The sequence below is a fragment of the Taurulus bubalis genome (assembly GCF_910589615.1).
Source record: "Taurulus bubalis genome assembly, chromosome: 3".
NCBI classification, from domain to species: domain Eukaryota; kingdom Metazoa; phylum Chordata; class Actinopteri; order Perciformes; family Cottidae; genus Taurulus; species Taurulus bubalis.
This window is the reverse complement of record NC_136591.1, coordinates 17,102,285-17,120,514: the sequence shown is the minus strand read 5'-3', so window position 1 is coordinate 17,120,514 and position 18,230 is coordinate 17,102,285. Positions and strand designations below refer to the sequence as shown.

The 18,230-nt window shown below is 44.0% G+C and overlaps 1 protein-coding gene across 1 annotated transcript; it reads right to left on the bottom strand.

The window, feature by feature from the left end:
• Positions 1-9,742: 9,742 nt before the first annotated feature.
• myh6 (myosin, heavy chain 6, cardiac muscle, alpha) lies at positions 9,743-15,544 on the bottom strand (the record flags this gene model as incomplete). Its single annotated transcript, XM_079215009.1, has 1 exon — positions 9,743-15,544. One exon carries the CDS (start codon positions 15,542-15,544, stop codon positions 9,743-9,745), a length of 5,802 nt encoding a protein of 1,933 aa, XP_079071135.1.
• Positions 15,545-18,230: the final 2,686 nt, after the last annotated feature.

The following is an 18,230-nucleotide window of genomic DNA, read 5'->3' as shown; positions in this document are numbered from 1 at the left end:
GGACCTCGACCTCCAAGAGGCTATAGGTACCCGGCCCTCCAAGAGGCTATAGGGGCCTCAACCTCCAAAAGGCTATAGGGACCCGGCCCTGCAAGCACACCAAGAGACTATAGGGACCTGGACCGCTATGGGTCTGGTACCAAAGGAAGCCATAAATGTGAGAACAAATGAATGCACTTGAGCACCAAAAAGACAATCTGCACTTTTAACGTTTATGCATAACCGTAGCAGGCGCTCGCACGGCAAGCCGCGTGCTGATTGGTCGATCCGCTGTGACTGTGCAGCGCTTCCTGAAACGAGACGTTTGAATCTGATTCTGTGGAAACACTTTTAAGATACCATCAAGTTTAGTCCCTGTTAACTAGCTGGGCAGCTAACTGGTTAAGAGGCTTGTCTGTTGACTAGCTAACTGGTTAACTAGCTAGTTGGTTGACCAGCTAACTAATTAAATTAGCTGGGCAGTTAACTAACTAACCGGCTAGCCAGCTAGCTGGATGTATATTAGTTTTAATATTTATGAAGAAGCTGGGATAGTTACATGATGCTTGTTTTCATGTTTTTTTTAAGTCCAAAGAAGTGAACTAGAAACGGAACCTGTCAGGTAATGCAATTAAACCGGACTCAAACCTGGTCCTCTGGGGTTATTGATCGGCTGTGCGCTCACATGCGCTGTGATTGGTGCCTTGACTGTAATGGTGGTGCATGCTGGGGGATGACTTTTTAAACCCTGAGTGGTGGGGACCGAGTGGACCTAAAGGGCCTTTTCAGACCGGGTTGCCTCTTCGGTTCGATCCACTCTGAACTCAGCAGTCGCTGGTGGGGATCCAGGGGTCTGCAGGAAGGGGTCTCGGTAATGGTGGGGGATCCAGACCGCCACCCAGACCCGGTACGGGAAGGGGTCTCTGTGCTGGTGGTCCACAAGGATCCAGATTATTTATTCTTATTTTCACCATCGTCCCAAAATTCATTTCAACATTAAACCATCAAATATTCTAAATGTTGTGATTGTACTCTGTTATAGTAATTTATAGTTTTTATTTTCATCATAAAAACACACAATTTAAAAGAGTAAATAAAAGATATTATTGTTAAATGAATCCTTTAGTGTTAATGAAGTGTAACACTGAAATCAGAGCTGATAGGAAGTTAAATATAATTTCTATTTTCTATTCATTTGAAGACATCTGGATTTATTCTAGTTTACTATTCTACATTAGCGGTGCTGCTAATGTTACTAGCTCTCCTCCTGCTGGTTCTCCGTTAGCGGTGCTGCTAACATTACTAGCGCTCCTCCTGTTGGTTCACCGTTGGCGGTGCTGCTAATGTTACTAGCGCTCCACCTGCTGGTTCTCCGTTAGCGGTGCTGCCAACGTTACTAGCACTCCTCCTGTTGGTTCATCGTTAGCGGTGCTGCTGACGTTACTAGCGCTCCACCTGCTGGTTCTCTGTTAGCGGTGCTGCTAATGTTACTAGCTCTCCTGTTAGTTCACCGTTAGCGGTCCTGCTAACGTTACTAGTGCTCCTCCTGTTGGTTCTTCGTTAGCGGTGCTGTTAACGTTACTAGCGCTCCTGCTGGTTCTACGTTAGCGGTGCTGCTAACGTTACTAGCGCTCCACCTGTTGGTTCTAAACACTGATTGGTTGTTTACAAAGTCACATGATCAGAGACTAGAGGAACATCCATAATGTCGTGGTCCAGGAGGAGGACCAGTACAGACCCCACTGCCTGTTAAACCACTAATGATGAATGGACCCAACGGACTACAAACAGAGAAACCGAACCGAAGGGGAAAACCCAACTTCAGGTTCAGCAGCTCTTCACTGATCCAGATCAGGACCTGGTCCTCGGTCTTCTGGGGAGCCGCTGAGACGAGTCTGTTGCCTTATGATTCATGTTGTTTTTCACTGCTGCTGTGTTCTGTTTGCTTCACCAACCTGAGTGACCGTGAACCAGCTGGAACCGGACCACCAGGAACCAACCTCTTAATGGTTAAAGTCCATAACGAACCAGTTCACATCAAACTCTATCATCAGTATAAACCAGTTTCAACCAACCCAGACTAGTTCATACTGGGCTGAACACTTTTGATACAATCAGAACCAGTAGGAGGTTTATGACCAGTCTAGAAGCCCCTCCTACGGAACCAGTTTAAAGCCGTGATGAGGTTATGCTGAATCGGAGTTATAGAATATCTTCTAGTTCCTGTTAAAGGTCTCTTTAGTGATGTCGTCACTTCATCAGCTGTTGCTCTTTATCATGTGTTCACCAGGTTCTGTAGCTCTTCATGTATTCACCAGGTTCTGTTGCTGAAGTTGTCTGGAGCTTGTAATAAACAAAGTAATTGTGATTTGTATTACAATTATAATATGTATTTTTATTATAATTAGTATTGATATTATTATAGTGTTGTTGTTCTAGCCCACCTGCAGCATGTTGACATGGACCCAATCCCAGTCTCCACCTTCAGACTTTGAGGTTCCTCCCTCTATGGAGGCTCCTGCCTCTCCGTGTGGGTTTGGTTCTGTCCCGCTGTTGCATCGTAGAGGATTTCAGTCTCTCAGACATGCTGATTTCTTTATGAACTCTTTCCCTAAATCAGCCTAAGGGAATTACCCACAATTCATAGCAATGTGGCGTTAAACACACAGTTGCCATGGAAGCATGGAGACGTAAACAAAAAAGGTAAACAAAGAGTCACAAGGTGTTCAGCCGATAAATAACATTTACACTACATTAATAAAGATGGTTATGAAATCAGAGGAATGCAAGCAGAGATTATATATTTATATATAATATGTTTCTTAATTTATTCATCAAACATTTAATTTTGTTATTAAAGGAGTTTTGATAAAAGCAGTATAAAATTATTTAAATGACGTCTCATCGTGAGTAAAAAGCTTGAAGATGTTAAATCAGGAATGAAAGTATAAAATAAATACCCACAATGCACCATATTGTTTATGTAGTCAGGTAACATGATGTTTCATATATCCATAAAGCCTCTCCCATTCAACCAGGGCCCTATTTCTCGTACCTGGTTTACTGAGTTAGCTGGATAATTTTCAGGATAAGATGACGCAGGTCAGGCTCTTCAGTTCCTCGAAGCAAGTTTAGAAAAATCACTATAGCAACACAGCCAAAAAATTTAACCTGCTCCAGCGCAGGCTTACTTAAATTCACTGGATAAGCTGTTCAGTCCCACCGGTCAAAAAAGGCGATAATAGTTATATTAGTTATATAGGGAGAGAGTTCTTCGAGATCGCCAAGATCCGTTCTCACATCATCATGACTTCCTGTACGAGCGCTATTACGGCTCGAGAGCTTCTCGAGCCGCGTACATTGATCACCACACGCCCATTGCCCGTCTCACAGACTGTATATACTATCACCCGCTGCATGGCATGCTGTTCGTAACGTTTATTTAGCGCTTAAGAAACTTATGGATGTGTTGAAAGCACTCATAATTATATGACAGTGCTATTAGTACACCATACATATCATTAATGTAGAACAGGGATTCCCAAAGTGTGGGGGGATTGGGGGTGCGTGAACCCGGTCGGGATGTAGAAGGGGGTGCATGGCATAAAAAGTTTGGGAACCGCTGATGTAGAACATGATTATACTGGACTCATAAGAATACTTATCACTGCTTCAATTGATTGAATTCTGATTATGAATAATACATACATACTGATCCACCCATACACATATATCAAACTCCTAGTTATATGGTAATCTACACATACATGTATATACACATATATAGTAAATGATACATACGCACATACAGTACATATATCCTCATAAGTATATGTTTATTTGTATACTACTGCCAGCAGCTACATTTAAATAAATATAATCTGATTGATTTGGCTGATGAAGCACTTAAAATTAGCCGATACATTTTCCCAACACTGACGCATTTAACTTGTCTGATATATTTGCAACGCTTATGTCTCGCAGTGGGGGCGGTGTTATGCTGCGTTCAAACCAAAAATGTTGCGAATCGTTTGCTGTGAATGCAGCATTAGACTTTGCCATGATTAAGGTATTGACGTCCTCATATGCGTTCATGATCATCTCCTGCTTCTCAGCGGAGAAAAAAAAAGGTTCGTACGAGAAATATGGCCCTGGTACCAGCTGACCTCAGGGAGTCCCTGAGGGTTCAGGGTTTGAGGCCCTCGGGGGCACACTGGGACTGGACCTTCACCTGGTGAGAGTTGTTTCTTTACAGACCTGCAGACTCATGAGGGGTGAAAAAGGTGACACCGGGAGGGGCGGTGAAGCGATAAAGCACGAATCACGACAAATTCATAATACATATTTGTTTAATTTCCCCACCCTATAGGCCTAAAGGTAAAAGCTATACCACAGTATCGCGCATTACGCAAAGAGAACACTGATAAAACAGTGGATAGTTGAGTGGAATATTCATCCATAGGAATAGAATAGTAAGAACAACTAGAACATTTCGCGAGAAATTTTGAAAGTGTGGCTACTACTGCCGTAAGACGTCACAATATATATACATTACCGGTAGGGAGATGTGTTAGGTTGAGGTTATTGAGGTACATTTTATATATATGTATATATATGCCAACATAAGCTGTGAGGGCTTGCTGGTGTAAATATGAATGGGACAGCACTTTGCTGCAACATATCACGTAAGTACATAAACAAATATTGTGTACAATTGTGTATTTATTTTCTATTTAATACAATAATCCTCATTTGCGCTATATGTTAAGATACAGTTAATTCATGGACAGACAGGTAGATAGACAGGAGGCGTTACAATGCCTTTGACTGAATATCTCCAAGTCATATGTGTGTGCAGATTTTCTACCAAACCATCTGTTAAACCCCAGATTTCGAGGCACGCACACAGACACACACAGTCAGTTAGCTTTGTCTAACACAAAGATAACTTTGTGTTAGCTAACTTCATGCTAGCAATCAAATTCCCTTCTCTGTCTCTTCACTATGTTCACGAGACCGTAATTACACACACACACACACACAGTCAGCCATTTCGTGTAACATAAGTTAACTTCCTGCTGGCATTAAATTCACTTATCTCTCCCCCAAGAGCATTGTGTGTGTGTGTGTCTGTGTGTGTGTGTGTGTGTGTCTGTCTAAGTCTAACAATGTATGATATAGAAGAATGTGTGTGTGAAACGTTTTTTGTAGAGTTTAAAATATGAGTGTCTTAAGACTGTGAATGTGAGCTGACCAATGTCAGTTGGCTCCTTCTGCGTTTGTGTCACTGGTTGACGTGGTGACAGCCATGATTGGCTAACTTGAAGCAGCTGTGTCACTGTGTCACAGAGGGAGACAGGACTGTGGATATAATGAGAAAACAACCTTTCAAACTATTGTATTTGACAGACAACCGTGGATCCCATCGCGAAAATAACATAATCATGAGAAGCACAAGACTTCTGAGAACGTTTCCGTCTACTTAAATATTTGCAAGGATTTAGAAATGAGAGCATAACTTCAGTTTATAAAGTGCTCACGTTTCTGTCAAGAGAGAAAATTGTGATCCGATTTAACATGGAGGTTGGTGGAGCAGTTGGCCGGACTTCATGTCGCTTTCAGGCTCGCTGACAAAACATTTTTTAAGTATATTTTAAGTATTGATATTTCCTCAAAATGAAACGCTTTCTTAAAACTACTCTGTTCGCTCTCTGCATGCATTGAGCGCATGGAGACGGAGCTTAAGGAGGCGGGGCTACCAGCTCACACACAGCAGCTGCGGTGCTCACAGAGATCTCGGGGGAGACATGGTCTTGAGTGCAGGTGCTCTTGCCGACTGTCTAATACAGAGACCCGTCTGAAAACGTGTTTTTAAAGCCACACAGACTAAGGGAGTAACACATCGAACATGGCAAAGCATCTTTCAGGCACACACCTCAAAGAGTTCAATGAACAACAGGCAATGTGATTATAAACATGAAAACCCCCAAGCTTACCATATACAGCCTAACAGAGTAGCCTCAGTCTAGTTTGATGACCAGCATTAATATCTTGCTATAGGCTAATACTAATAGTAATGCCATCTGTTAAGAGTTCAAAAAGCTGGGCAGGAACAAGCTGGTAAAAAAGGGGACCATACAGACGTTTTATTTATTACTATTATAAATAAATATACCAATATCGTATTCTGGTATCGTATCGAAAGTATCGAGTATCGTGATACTTATGGCAGGTATCGTATCGAAGTCATAATTTTGGTATCGTGACAACCCTAGTCGAGGGTCAGTCTCTCCTTTTACTTCTGTTTAGTGATCTTCTGATATCCTGTCTTAGAGTTTCGTTTCTGCTGACAGCAGCGTCTCAGGCCTAACTCCAAAAGTTTCCATATCATAAAGGCAGATATTATAACACCTGTGGCCGTGCATATGACAATAATAAGGCCTCTTATTATTCTCTTAATAGCATCCACAGCACTGTTTACAGTTGTTTTCATAGCTATGCTAGCCTCATGGCCATAGAGGACTTCCGTATGGCTAATCGAGACAAGGTACAAATATCTTCCGTCATTGTTGCTCTTTTTGTTTTAGCCTAACTTGATGTAGAAGATGTAGGGTTTCCCCATTAGTCAAGTCCACTAGACAACCGTACAACATTCGGGCGTTATCCCCGCTCTGTGACCCACCCCATTCAGAATTCATACGGTCCTTGACCCAGTGGTATAGTGCGCAAGTCGCCAACTATAATTGTACAATTTTCTAGTAGACCCGACCGGTAATAAGAGATAAGAGTTTTTGGTTAACCTTGGTATGAGGGTTCTGTATTTAAACCACTCTGTCCTCAACCAATCTTTTTTTAGATTCTCACGTAGGTTCGTGTCTCTGGGCTTTAGCTAGGTTCGCCTATTTGTTCTGACCCCTCAGTACATCAACTTACACTACACCTAAAGCCCCACGTTGAGCGCCATGAAACGGTACCGGCCCTGACCTGGTCAGAACCTAGGGGGAGCGCCTACTCCTTACGCCAGCTGTGTAAGGAGGGCCCGTATTAGAACCCTGAGGTTTCCCTCTCAATTTGCTTTCGAATACAATTTATAGAGACAATGACGGATGTTAAAACCCCCATTCGTTTGGCTTCCCCGTGGCCTACCTGCACTATTGAGCCACGTCTCCACCGAACTGTTTGCTCTAATAGGAAAGGAAGATGAACCGTTTTACACACAGTGAAACCCAAACGATTACTTACATATGTCTGGATCTGGAAACGAGGCAGGATCGTGCTGGATTGTGTTCCCTTGACAATGGTCTCGGCCCGGTGTTACCTTCTTCGTCTTGAAAAACCTGGAATTTATCTTATTCCATTAAACGGGAGTCCCCTTTGAGTAGAGTTCTACACTCTTATTTGAGAGTATACATTTTATTTCAACAAGAGTTATTATACACACAGTACCATAACTGATTCTTTTTTGTCTTGGAGGAATTCCCTGCAGCTCTTAGAAACAGTTACTAGTAATCACAAGTGTAAGAAAGTCTTGGTTTGATTTCTCAAACCGAGTGGTTCCATCTCAGGGACAGAGCCCAAGAGGAACTGAATAAGTGCGCAGTTATCACAGTATATATAGGCAAGTGCGTGGGAAGATCTCTGTGAAGACATAGTGGGAGTAACATATGCATGTGATTACAATCTGCTTTGACCTTGGTCACACCCTCATTAGCATGTTTTTGTGGTTGCAGCTGCAAAAGCTACTCAAGGTCAGCTGATAAACAACAGGACCATATTAAGACCCGTCTTCCGTCTTGTTGCCGCCTGGCTCACGGCTGGCAACAAAAAGGGAGGCCACGCTTAGATCTTCAACTCAAAAACCCTGTTTATTCTCAGGTACACAAACAATTCACACAACCAAGGCTGGTGCAGCAGGTCCTGCTGATTGAGAGTGAGTGAGTGAGAGAGAGAGAGAGAGAGAGAGAACCTCTCACTTGGGCCGCCTTTTATACCCTCTTGGAGGCGGACTCCCACCAGGCAGCCATTTTAGGCTGGGGACCCAACTGTTGAGTGGGAGGGTTGTCACAGTCTACAACAGGATACTATCTGCTATGACCTTATTTAGACCGTCTTCCGTCTACAACAGGATACTATCCACTCTGACCATATATAAATGTCATTAAAATGTCATAAAAATAACAGGAATGTACTACAGCATATTTAAGTACAATTTCACTCAAAACAATTAGCATAATGCAGCATGATAAAAAGACTATTTCAATCAAAACAACTAGTTATAATACATCGTGATAATAGATCATTTTACTTAAAACAATTTATAATGCATTGTGATATAAGACTATTTCACATAAAGCAATTTAGTTATAATGCAGCGTGATAAAATACTATTTCACTCAAAACAATTTAGTTATAATGCATAAAGAGAAAATGAAAAGAACTTAGAATGAAAAGTACTTAGAAAAGCAAAGAAAAGAGAAGAACTCATACTTTACATAACCCAATCCTCAACAATACCATATTCATGTTTTATAATATTCCTGTTTTATAACATTCCTGTTTTATAACATTCCTGTTTTATAATACATGTTTTATAACATTCCTGTTTTATAATATTCCTGTTTTATGATATTCATATTATATAGTATTCCTGTTTTATAATATTCATATTGTATATCATTCCTGTTTTATCCTGTTTTATAATATCCCTTTTTATAACATTCCTTTTTTATAATGTTCATATTTGATCATCTTCCTCTTTTATAACATTCGTTTTTTTTAATAATAATATTCCTGTTTTTACCTGTTTTACAATATTCCTGTTGAACAACATTCCTGTTTTATAATATTCATATTTTAAAACATTCCTTTTCTATAATATTCATATTTTATGATATTCCTGTTTTATAACATTCCTGTTTTATAACATTTCGGTTTTATAACATTCCTGTTTTATAATATCCATATTATACCATATTCCTGTTTTATAATACATGATTTAAAACATTCCTGTTTTATAACATTCATATTTTATAACATTCATGTTTCGTAATATTCCTGTTTTATTTCATTCCTGTTTTTTTATATTCATATTTCATAGTATTCATGTTTTGTAACATTCTTTTTTATAATATTCATGTTTTGTAACATTCATATTTTATAACATTCCTGTTTTTAATATTCATATTTTATAATATTCATGTTTTGTAACTTTTATGTTTTATAATATTAATGTTTTTTAATATTCATGTTTTATAATATTCATATTTTATAATATTCATGTTTTATAACTTTTATGTTTATAATATTCATGTTTTATAATATATATAATAACACAGACTACAACTGACTTCCTGATTCTTTTTAATGTCGCTAAACAATAATACATTTAAATGTGTTCGATGATCAAAAAGTAAAATTAAAAGTGAATCTGAACTGAAAATTGAAGACAAATAAAACTATTTCTATTATAAATGCTGATAAATATGTTTCTGTTGGATCCTCTTCAATGAGCCAGTCACATGGTCCAGAATCACCTGTCAATCAAAACAGATTAACGATGAGGAGGAGACTAACAATAATAACAATAATAATAATATTTATATAAAGTTTTCAACCACATCTCCGTGAGGGATCATGTGACATCACGTGACACGAGGGCGGGCCTGTGGTCACGTGATGTCACCTGGTTCGCTCTAAAGCCCTGAGAAGCCGTTGGTAGAAGCCGGCGGTCACACACCTGTACTGCTGGACTCTGGGGGTCTCCTCACTCATCCAGGCCCTTCTTGGAGGACCCGTCCCTAGTCTTCGCCCTCAGCTTGTTCACCTGAGACTCGGCGATGTCGGCCCTCTCCTCGGCCTCCTCCAGCTCGTGCTGCAGCTTGCGTAGTTTGGCCATGTTGTTGTTGGCTCCCTCCTCCGCCTCCTCGGCGGCGTGTTTGTAGGACTTGACCTTCAGCTGCAGCTTGTCCACCAGGTCCTGGATGCGGGCCATGTTCTTGCGGTCTTCCTCGGTCTGGTAAGTGAGCTCCTTGATGCGGCGCTCGTACTTGCGGACCCCCTTGACGGACTCGGTTCCCCTCCTCTGCTCGGCCTCCAGCTCGTTCTCCAGCTCCTTGATGCGAGCCTCCAGCTTCTGGAGCTGCTTCTTGCCGCCCTTCATGGCGATCTGCTCGGCCTCGTCCAGACGGTGCTGCAGGTCTTTAATTGTCTGCTCCATGTTCTTCTTCATGCGCTCCAGATGGGCGCTGGTGTCCTGCTCCTTCTTCAGCTCCTCGGCCATCATGGCTGCATCCGTGATGGCCTTCTTGGCCTTTTCCTCTGCGTTGCGGTTCTCCTGTATGGCCTCCTCCATCTCGTTCTGCAGGTGCATGAGGTCCGCTTCCTGCTTCTTCTTCTGGTTGATCAGGCCGGTGTTCTGGGAGTGCAGGAGCTGCATGCGCTCCGTGGCGTCGGTCAGCTCCTGTTCGGCCAGTTTGCGGCTCCGGTCCGTCTGCTCGAGGGCAGCTCTCAAGTCCTCCAGCTCGGCCTGGATCAGGTTGTTTCTGCGCTCCAGCAGAGCGATGTTCTCTCGCAGGTCATCGTTGCCGTGCTGTACATCGTCCAGCTGCAGCTGAGAGTCCTTCAGGAACGCCTGCAGGCTCTTGAGCTGCTTCTGGGCATCTCCCGCCTGCCTGTTGGCTTGGCTGAGCTGGATCTCCATCTCGTTGAGGTCGCCGTCCATCTTCTTCTTGACCCTCAGGGCCTCATTGCGGCTCCTGGTTTCAGATTCCAGAGAGGACTGCAGCGACTCGAGCATCCGCTGGTAGTTCCTCTTTGCCTGCTCCATTTCCTCCTCTTTCTCCGCAAGCTTGCGCTCCACGTCGGACTTCACTTGGTTGAACTCCAGCTGCGCTCGGAGGATCTTGCTCTCTTCGTGCTCCAGGGAACCTTCTGCCTCCTCGAGCGCTGACTGGAGCTCGGCCTTTTCTTGCTCCAGCTGCTTCCGAATCTTCTCCAGTTCATGAGCGCTCCTGCCGCCCTCCCCCAGCTGGTCGGTGAGGTCGGAAATCTCCTCTTGGAGGTTCTTGTTCTCCCTCTTCATCGTCTCGAGTTGATCCATAGACTCCTCGTAGGCGTTCCTCAGTTTGAAGAGTTCAGTGCTCAGAGACCGAGATTCCTTTTGAGAGGCCTCCAGCTCACACTGCGACTCCTCAAACTTTTGCTTCCACTCAGCCATGACTTTGTCAAAGGCCCTTTGCTTCTTGTCCAGCACTGCAGACGCTGCATTGGACTTCTCGAGGTCCAGCATCAGGTCTTCGATTTCATTTTGGAGGCGGTGCTTGGTCTTCTCGAGGGACGAACACTTTGCATTCACCGCCTCGATGGCCTCCTCGGCCTCCTGCAGTCTTTGAACCAGCTTCTTCTTGGCTTCCTCCAGTTCCTCTGTTCGCTGGATTCCATCAGTTTCGTATTTGGTCCTCCATGCTGAGACCTCGGTGTTGGACTTGGACAGAGCTCTCTGCAGCTCCGCCTTGGCTTCCTGCTCCTCTTCAAACTGTTCTCGGAGCAGATCACAGTCGTGGCGAGCAGATTGCACAGCATGGGCGAGGGCGTTCTTTGCCTTGACTTCTTCTTCCAGCTGTCTGCGTAGATCTTCGACCTGCTGGTTGTACGAGTTCTTCCCTCTGGTCAGCTGTGAAATCAGACACTCCTTCTCCTCCAGCTGACGTCCGAACTCCCCGTTCTCCGTGAGCAGCTTGGCCCTCTGGGTAGTCAGGTCATTGACTGCGCGCTGAGATTCCTCATATTTGCTCTTGTACTCGTTCATGTTGTCTTCCATTGTACGGCACATCTTCTCAATGTTGGACTTGGCCTTCACCACACTCTCCATGTTAGAAGACAAGTCGTCCAGCTCCAGCTTCAGCTCGCTCTTTTCCTTCTCCAGCTTCTGCTTCACGCGCTGCAGGTTGTCGATCTGTTCGCCCAGCTCAGCAACGCTGTCGGCGTGCTTCTTCCTCAGGGCGGCGGCCGTGGCCTCGTGTTGAAGCGTAGATTCCTCAAGCTCCCGTCGCAGCTTCTGAAATTCAGCATCTCTCTTTTTGTTCATCTCCACCTGCGCTGATGTTGCTCCGCCCGCCTCCTCCAGCCGCTCGCTGATGTCCTCCAGCTCGCGGGAAAGATCGGACCTCTGCTTCTCCACTTTGGCCCGAGCTGCGCGCTCAGCATCCAGCTCCTCTTCTAGCTCCTCGATTCTCGCCTGGTTTTCTTTCAGCTTCTTCTGGAGCTGAACCGAAGCAACCTGCTCGTCTTCTAGTCTTGAATTTATTTGGATGATCTCAAAATCTTTTTTTTTGAGTTTCTCCTCCAGCTGCTGCTTGTCGTTTTCTACGTCCATCAAGCTCTCCTGAGTCAGTTTCAGGTCTCCTTCGAATTTCCTCTTTGAGCGCTCAAGGTCCATCCTGAGCTTCTTCTCCTGCTCCAGCGAGCCCTCCAGGTCGTCCACTTGTTGCTCCAACTTCACTTTGGCTTTGGTTAAGCTGTTGACTTTGTCTTCTTCACTCTGAAGGTCATCCAGTGTCTGCTGGTGAGCCTCCTGCAGTGCCTTCTTTTCTTTGGTGAGCTTCATGATGTTTTCATCCTGGGAAGCCATCTCCTCCGTCAGGTTTTTCACCTTATTCTCCGTGGCGTGTTTCTCTTTCTCGACCTTCGCCAGAGTCAGCTCCAGATCATCGATGTCTTTCTTCAACTCGGAGCATTCGTCTTCAAGCTTCCGCTTCTTCGCTGTGAGATCTGCGTTCAGCTCCTCCTCGTCTTCCAGCCTCTCCGTCGTCTCCTTCAGCTTAGCCTCCTGTTGAATCTTGCTCTTGATGAGCTGTTCACAGCGCTCTTCAGCGTCTGTCAGCGTATCCTGTTCAGACTGTATGTGCAGAGTCAGATCGTTCTTCTCTTGGAGAAGAGTCACTATTTTCTCCTCTAGTTCCATCCGCCTTGCTTCTGATTTCTCAAGAGACTCCTTCATATTGTTGAACTCATCCTTCATGTTGGCCATCTCCTTCTCAGACTCGGCGCTCTTCAGCAGTGGTTTGATCTTGAAAAAGAGCTTCATCCAGGGCCAGTTCTTTACACCCAGAAAGGAGCGAAGGTTCCACTGGATGACCATCAGGGCATCTCTGCGCTCTACTAGCTTAGCAAACTCTGCCCTCATAAGGATTGCCCGGGCATTAGCCTGAATCCTGGTGATGATTCGAGAGAGTTGCTCATCACGCATCTCCTCCAGTGTCCCCAGCAGGCCGGCTTTAAAGAAGACTTTGGTGTGACCAAACCGGTACTGAGTGTGGTCGATGTCCAGGGATCCCAGCAGCTTCTCTGCACTCTTCTTGCAGTCAATGAACTGGCCTTCAGGGATGGCGGAGGCATTCAGAATCCTGTAGCGTTGTTTGAAGTCACCATAGAGCACCCTGTTGGGGAAACCCTTCCTGCAGATCCGGATACCTTCCAGGACACCGTTACAGCGCAGCTGGTGCATCACCAGGCAGTTGTCCATGGCCCCGGGAGTTTTCTTCTCATTGGGAATCAGACAGCGGACAAAGTGGGGATGTGTGGTCTTCAGGTTGTTCATCAACTTGTTCAGATTTTCCCTGTGAAGAGCCGACACAGTCTGGAACGAGGAACCTTTCTTCTTGGCTCCTTTGCCGCTTGCTTTGTCAGCGGCGTCAGTTCCTGAGTAGCTTGAAAACAGCACGCTGAGCAGCTTCAGAGAGGCTTTCTGATAAAGGCCGACCACAGTTTCATTCAGGGGGTCTTTGTTTTTGACCAACCAGTTGCCGATGTTGTAGTCCACCGTGCCAGCATAGTGAACCAGGGCGAAATGAGCCTCTGCTTTTCCCTTTGCAGCCCTGGGCTTCTCAAACATCTTGTTCTTTCCCAGGTGATTATCATAGAGCTTAGACTTGAAGGTCTGGTCACTGGCTTTCGGAAACATGCATTCCTCCTCCAGAATTGACAGGATGCCCAGCGGCTTCTCAATGAGGTCAATACAAGCTTGTAAGTCCATCCCAAAGTCAATGAACTCCCAATCAATGCCTTCTTTCTTGTACTCTTCTTGTTCTAGAACAAACATGTGATGGTTGAAAAACTGTTGCAGTTTCTCGTTGGTGTAGTTGATGCACAGCTGCTCAAAAGTGTTGAAATCAAAGATCTCAAATCCAGCGATATCCAGCACTCCTATGAAGTACTGGCGAGGCTGTTTTGTTGCCAGCGAGTGGTTGATTCTCACCACCATCCAGTTGAACATCTTTTCATACACTGACTTAGCCAGAGCACCGAGGGAGTAATACACTTGGTCCACACTTTGGCCTTTGGTGACATATTCATTTCCCACCTTGACTCTGGGATGACACAGCCCCTTGATGATGTCGGCAGAGTTCAGGCCCATGAGGTAAGCCGTTTTATCAACCGCCTCTGTGCCGTCGGGCTCAGCCTGCTCCTCACGCTGCTTCTGTTTGAACTTCATGTTGCCGTAGTGCATGATGGCGCCGATGAGTTTGTAGACGCCCATCTTCTCCTCCGCAGTGAAGCCGAGCACATCGAAGGCGCTGTCGGTGGCCAGCAGCTCCTCCGAGTCGTTGATGGAGGCGACCGTCACCTCCCCTTGGGAGATGTAGGAGTAGTCGTACGGGTTGTTGGTGATCAGCAGCATGTCCAGCAGCTCTGGCTTCTGATTGGACAGGATCTGGTAGAAGATGTGGTAGTTCCTCTCGGCCTTGAGCTGAAAGGTGCACCGGGACTTCTCCAGCAGGTACGTCTCAACGTCGGCAGACGACAGCTTCCCGCTCGTACCAAAGTGAATTCGGATGAATTTTCCAAAACGAGACGAGTTGTCGTTTCTCAGTGTTTTGGCGTTGCCGAAAGCCTCCAGCGCCGGGTTGGCCTGGATAATCTGGTCCTCCAGGGTCCCCTTGCTGGTGTCTCTTTTGCCTCCACCGACTGCAGCGATGCTGGCAAAGTACTGGATGACTCTTTTGGTGTTCACAGTCTTCCCGGCTCCTGATTCTCCGGTGATAAGGACGGACTGGTTCTCCCGGTCGGTCAGCATGTACTGGTAGGCGTTATCAGAGATGGAGAAGATGTGAGGGGGCGCCTCGGTCCTCTTCTTCCCCCTGTAAGCTGCCACCACCTCGGCATCGTAGACAGGAAGCCACTTGTAGGGGTTGACCGTGACGCAAAAGAGTCCGGAGTAGGTGTAGATCATCCAGGCGGCGTAGCGCTCTTTGAGGTTGAACAGCACCGCGGGCTCGTGGAGGAACGTGAACATCGCCATGTCTTCAATTTTATCAAACTTGGGCGGGTTCTGGGGGTGGACGTCTAGCTCCTTGGCGGTCACCGTAGTCCCGTCCTCCTTCTTGACCGTCACCATCCCCCCTTCTTTGCTCTGGATCTGTCCCTTCATGTATTCCACCTTATCGTCTGCCACGAAGCACTGGGTCTTGATATCGAACAGTCGGGTCTGGGCTTCCAGCCGCTCCTTGTCCGACTTCCTCAGGAAAGGAGCCGCCTTCCCGAACTCGGCCATCAGAGCGTCGCCCATGGTGCGGTGGCGAGGGTCCTGGCTGGCAGAAGAGTACAAGTCTATTGCACGAGGAAGGAAGAAGGCTCGTGTCTCTGGAGCAGAACTGCAGACTCCTTGCGGCAGGCAGACATTTATAAAGACGCCGGAGAACCAAATTAGGAAATAACTGCTGCAGGAAAGAAAGAGACGCGAGGAACCCAGGAGGGCAGATTCAGGACCTTTGGCTGTCAAGGTCCTTTTTAGGAAAAGGAGCGATTCCCTTCTTATCTGCTGATAGAGCTGCCGGACACCTCTACATATAGAATCAGCTCCTCCTGCAGCGCATCCTCAGTTATTACTGTGATTATTCATCTACTGCAGTTTGAGGCCAGTTATATTGCTGTTCATTAGGGCACTTATGGTTCCTAATTTAAATTTGTTGCTCTACAGTCTGTGAGTATAATAACATATTGAGTCATATTTAAGTCAAAGGTTTACTTTTTCTCATTTTTCTTCCTCCAAGTTATTGAATCCAAAACATATAAAAACATGTAACCTGTTTATTAAATGAATAGAAAGATTCCCTGAAATAAACTAAATGATTCAATACATTCTGATTTTTACATTATCTTATTTAAATCTAAATCTAATTTATTTATGACATGTTTGACATTTATGACAATGTTTCCAGAAGTTTCTTCAACAGTAAAAACTCACAGAACTTTATTTTAAAAGTTATTTAATGTGCTGAAGTTTATAAACATCCTCCTGCTCTTTAATAATCCTGAGCAGACCAATATTTGTTTTAGCATCACACAGTAATAATTACTCAGAGCGCATGAAGTGTTCGAGTCTCTTTATCTCTGAACTCTGAACTCTTCGTCCTCGAATAGAAACCAGAGACTTTTAATCTGTGAAGACACTTCACGACCAAAGCCTCCGTTTGTAATGTTCATGAATACATGTATATACATTTAAATATATATATATATATATATATATATATATATATATATATATATATATATATATTAGACAAATATACACATGTATATGTGTATATAATAATATTACTATAAAAATAATACATATACATTTCAATATTTATTTGTATTTATATTTATAATACGGGTAGATCAAATCAAGCATTCTGATTGGTTGAGAGTTAGTCACGGGGTGTACTTTATTCAGCCATAAAGTACTGTATAGCCTGTTTACATTTAGAGTGTTCCATATCAGTGCGCACTTAAAATAACAGGTAGATTTAAATTGCGCGGCCGTTAGTTGTCATTTCAAGCTTGACAGTTACCAAAAATGTTTCGTGTATACTTTGATATTTTGGGGGAAATTACTTTTGATGAGAATGTCAGTGGTGAATAATGTATTTGTGGTCCCTGTTCCTGCTGTACAGTCAAACGTTGATAGGGCTCACAATCAGGAGAGCAGAGCAGATAACGCTCTGAGAGCAGACTAGTTAGCGAGGAGCGAGTGCATAAAACCGGAAACTAAGATGAGGAATGAAAAGGGTTTGATCACAAAATCGTGACAATTTCTAGTGAGAGATAATTACGATGACTTTGCTCAAGGGAATTACCGAAAGTTCATAGCAATGTGACGTTAAACACGCAGTTACCATGGAAGACTGTAGATGTAAAAAAAAAGGTAAACTAAGAGGCACGTGATAAAATACCTTTACACTACAACATTACGATTAAAGATGGAACATAAAAACACATGAAATCAGATAATATATAATAATTCTTTTACATTCATCAAACATTTCGTTTTGACAAAAAAAGTGTATAGATCATTTAAAATGACCGTTAGTTGTCATTTCAAGCTTGACAGTTACCAAACATGTTCACGTAAACTTTGATATTGTAACGTCCGCAGTAACGACTCGCAGACGTTGGTTTCCTTAACTTGCAGGTTTATTGCTTGAGTGTTCACAGTATTGCAACGAGGCTCTTCGCTAACAGTAGCTCAGACGGAACAGCTAACAAGCTCACTTAGCATCCCCCACACTAGCATAACGAACGACAACACACACGTCACTTCCTCCCTAAAATGAGATGAGGAATGAAAAGGGTTTGACCACAAAATCATGATAATTTCTAATGAGAGATAATTACGTCGGTAATTTCCCGACGCGAGGCAAGTTCTCTAAACATCATGGAGGAGAAAAATGACGGAGAAAAGACGGACAGAAGCAGTGAGAGCACTTCTTTACATCGGTGGCTGAGTGTCATCCTCCACCCTGCTTTCAACCGGCCTGGTCAGTAAATCGCAGATATATGTACAGTTCAAGGGTGTTGTTAGGCACGACGCGCAGCGGAGGGCTGGCAAACCCTTGAACAGTACATTATTGATGATACAGTACTGCCTTTCATACCTTATTGCTTAAATATGTGAGACACTAGCGTCGCAAAAATATCAGACAAGTTAAATGCATCAGTGTTGGGTAAATGTATCGGCAAATTTGAAGTGTTTAATCACCCAACTCAATCAGATTATATTTATTTAAAAGTAGTATACGAATAAATATATACTTATGAGGATAAATGTACTGTATGCGCGTATGAATCATGTACTATATATGTGTATATACATGTATGCGTAGATTACCATATAACTAGGAGTTTGAATATGGGCGGATCAGTATGTATGTATTATTCATAATCAGAAATTCAATCAATTGAAGCAGTGAAAAGAAATGGTGTATGAT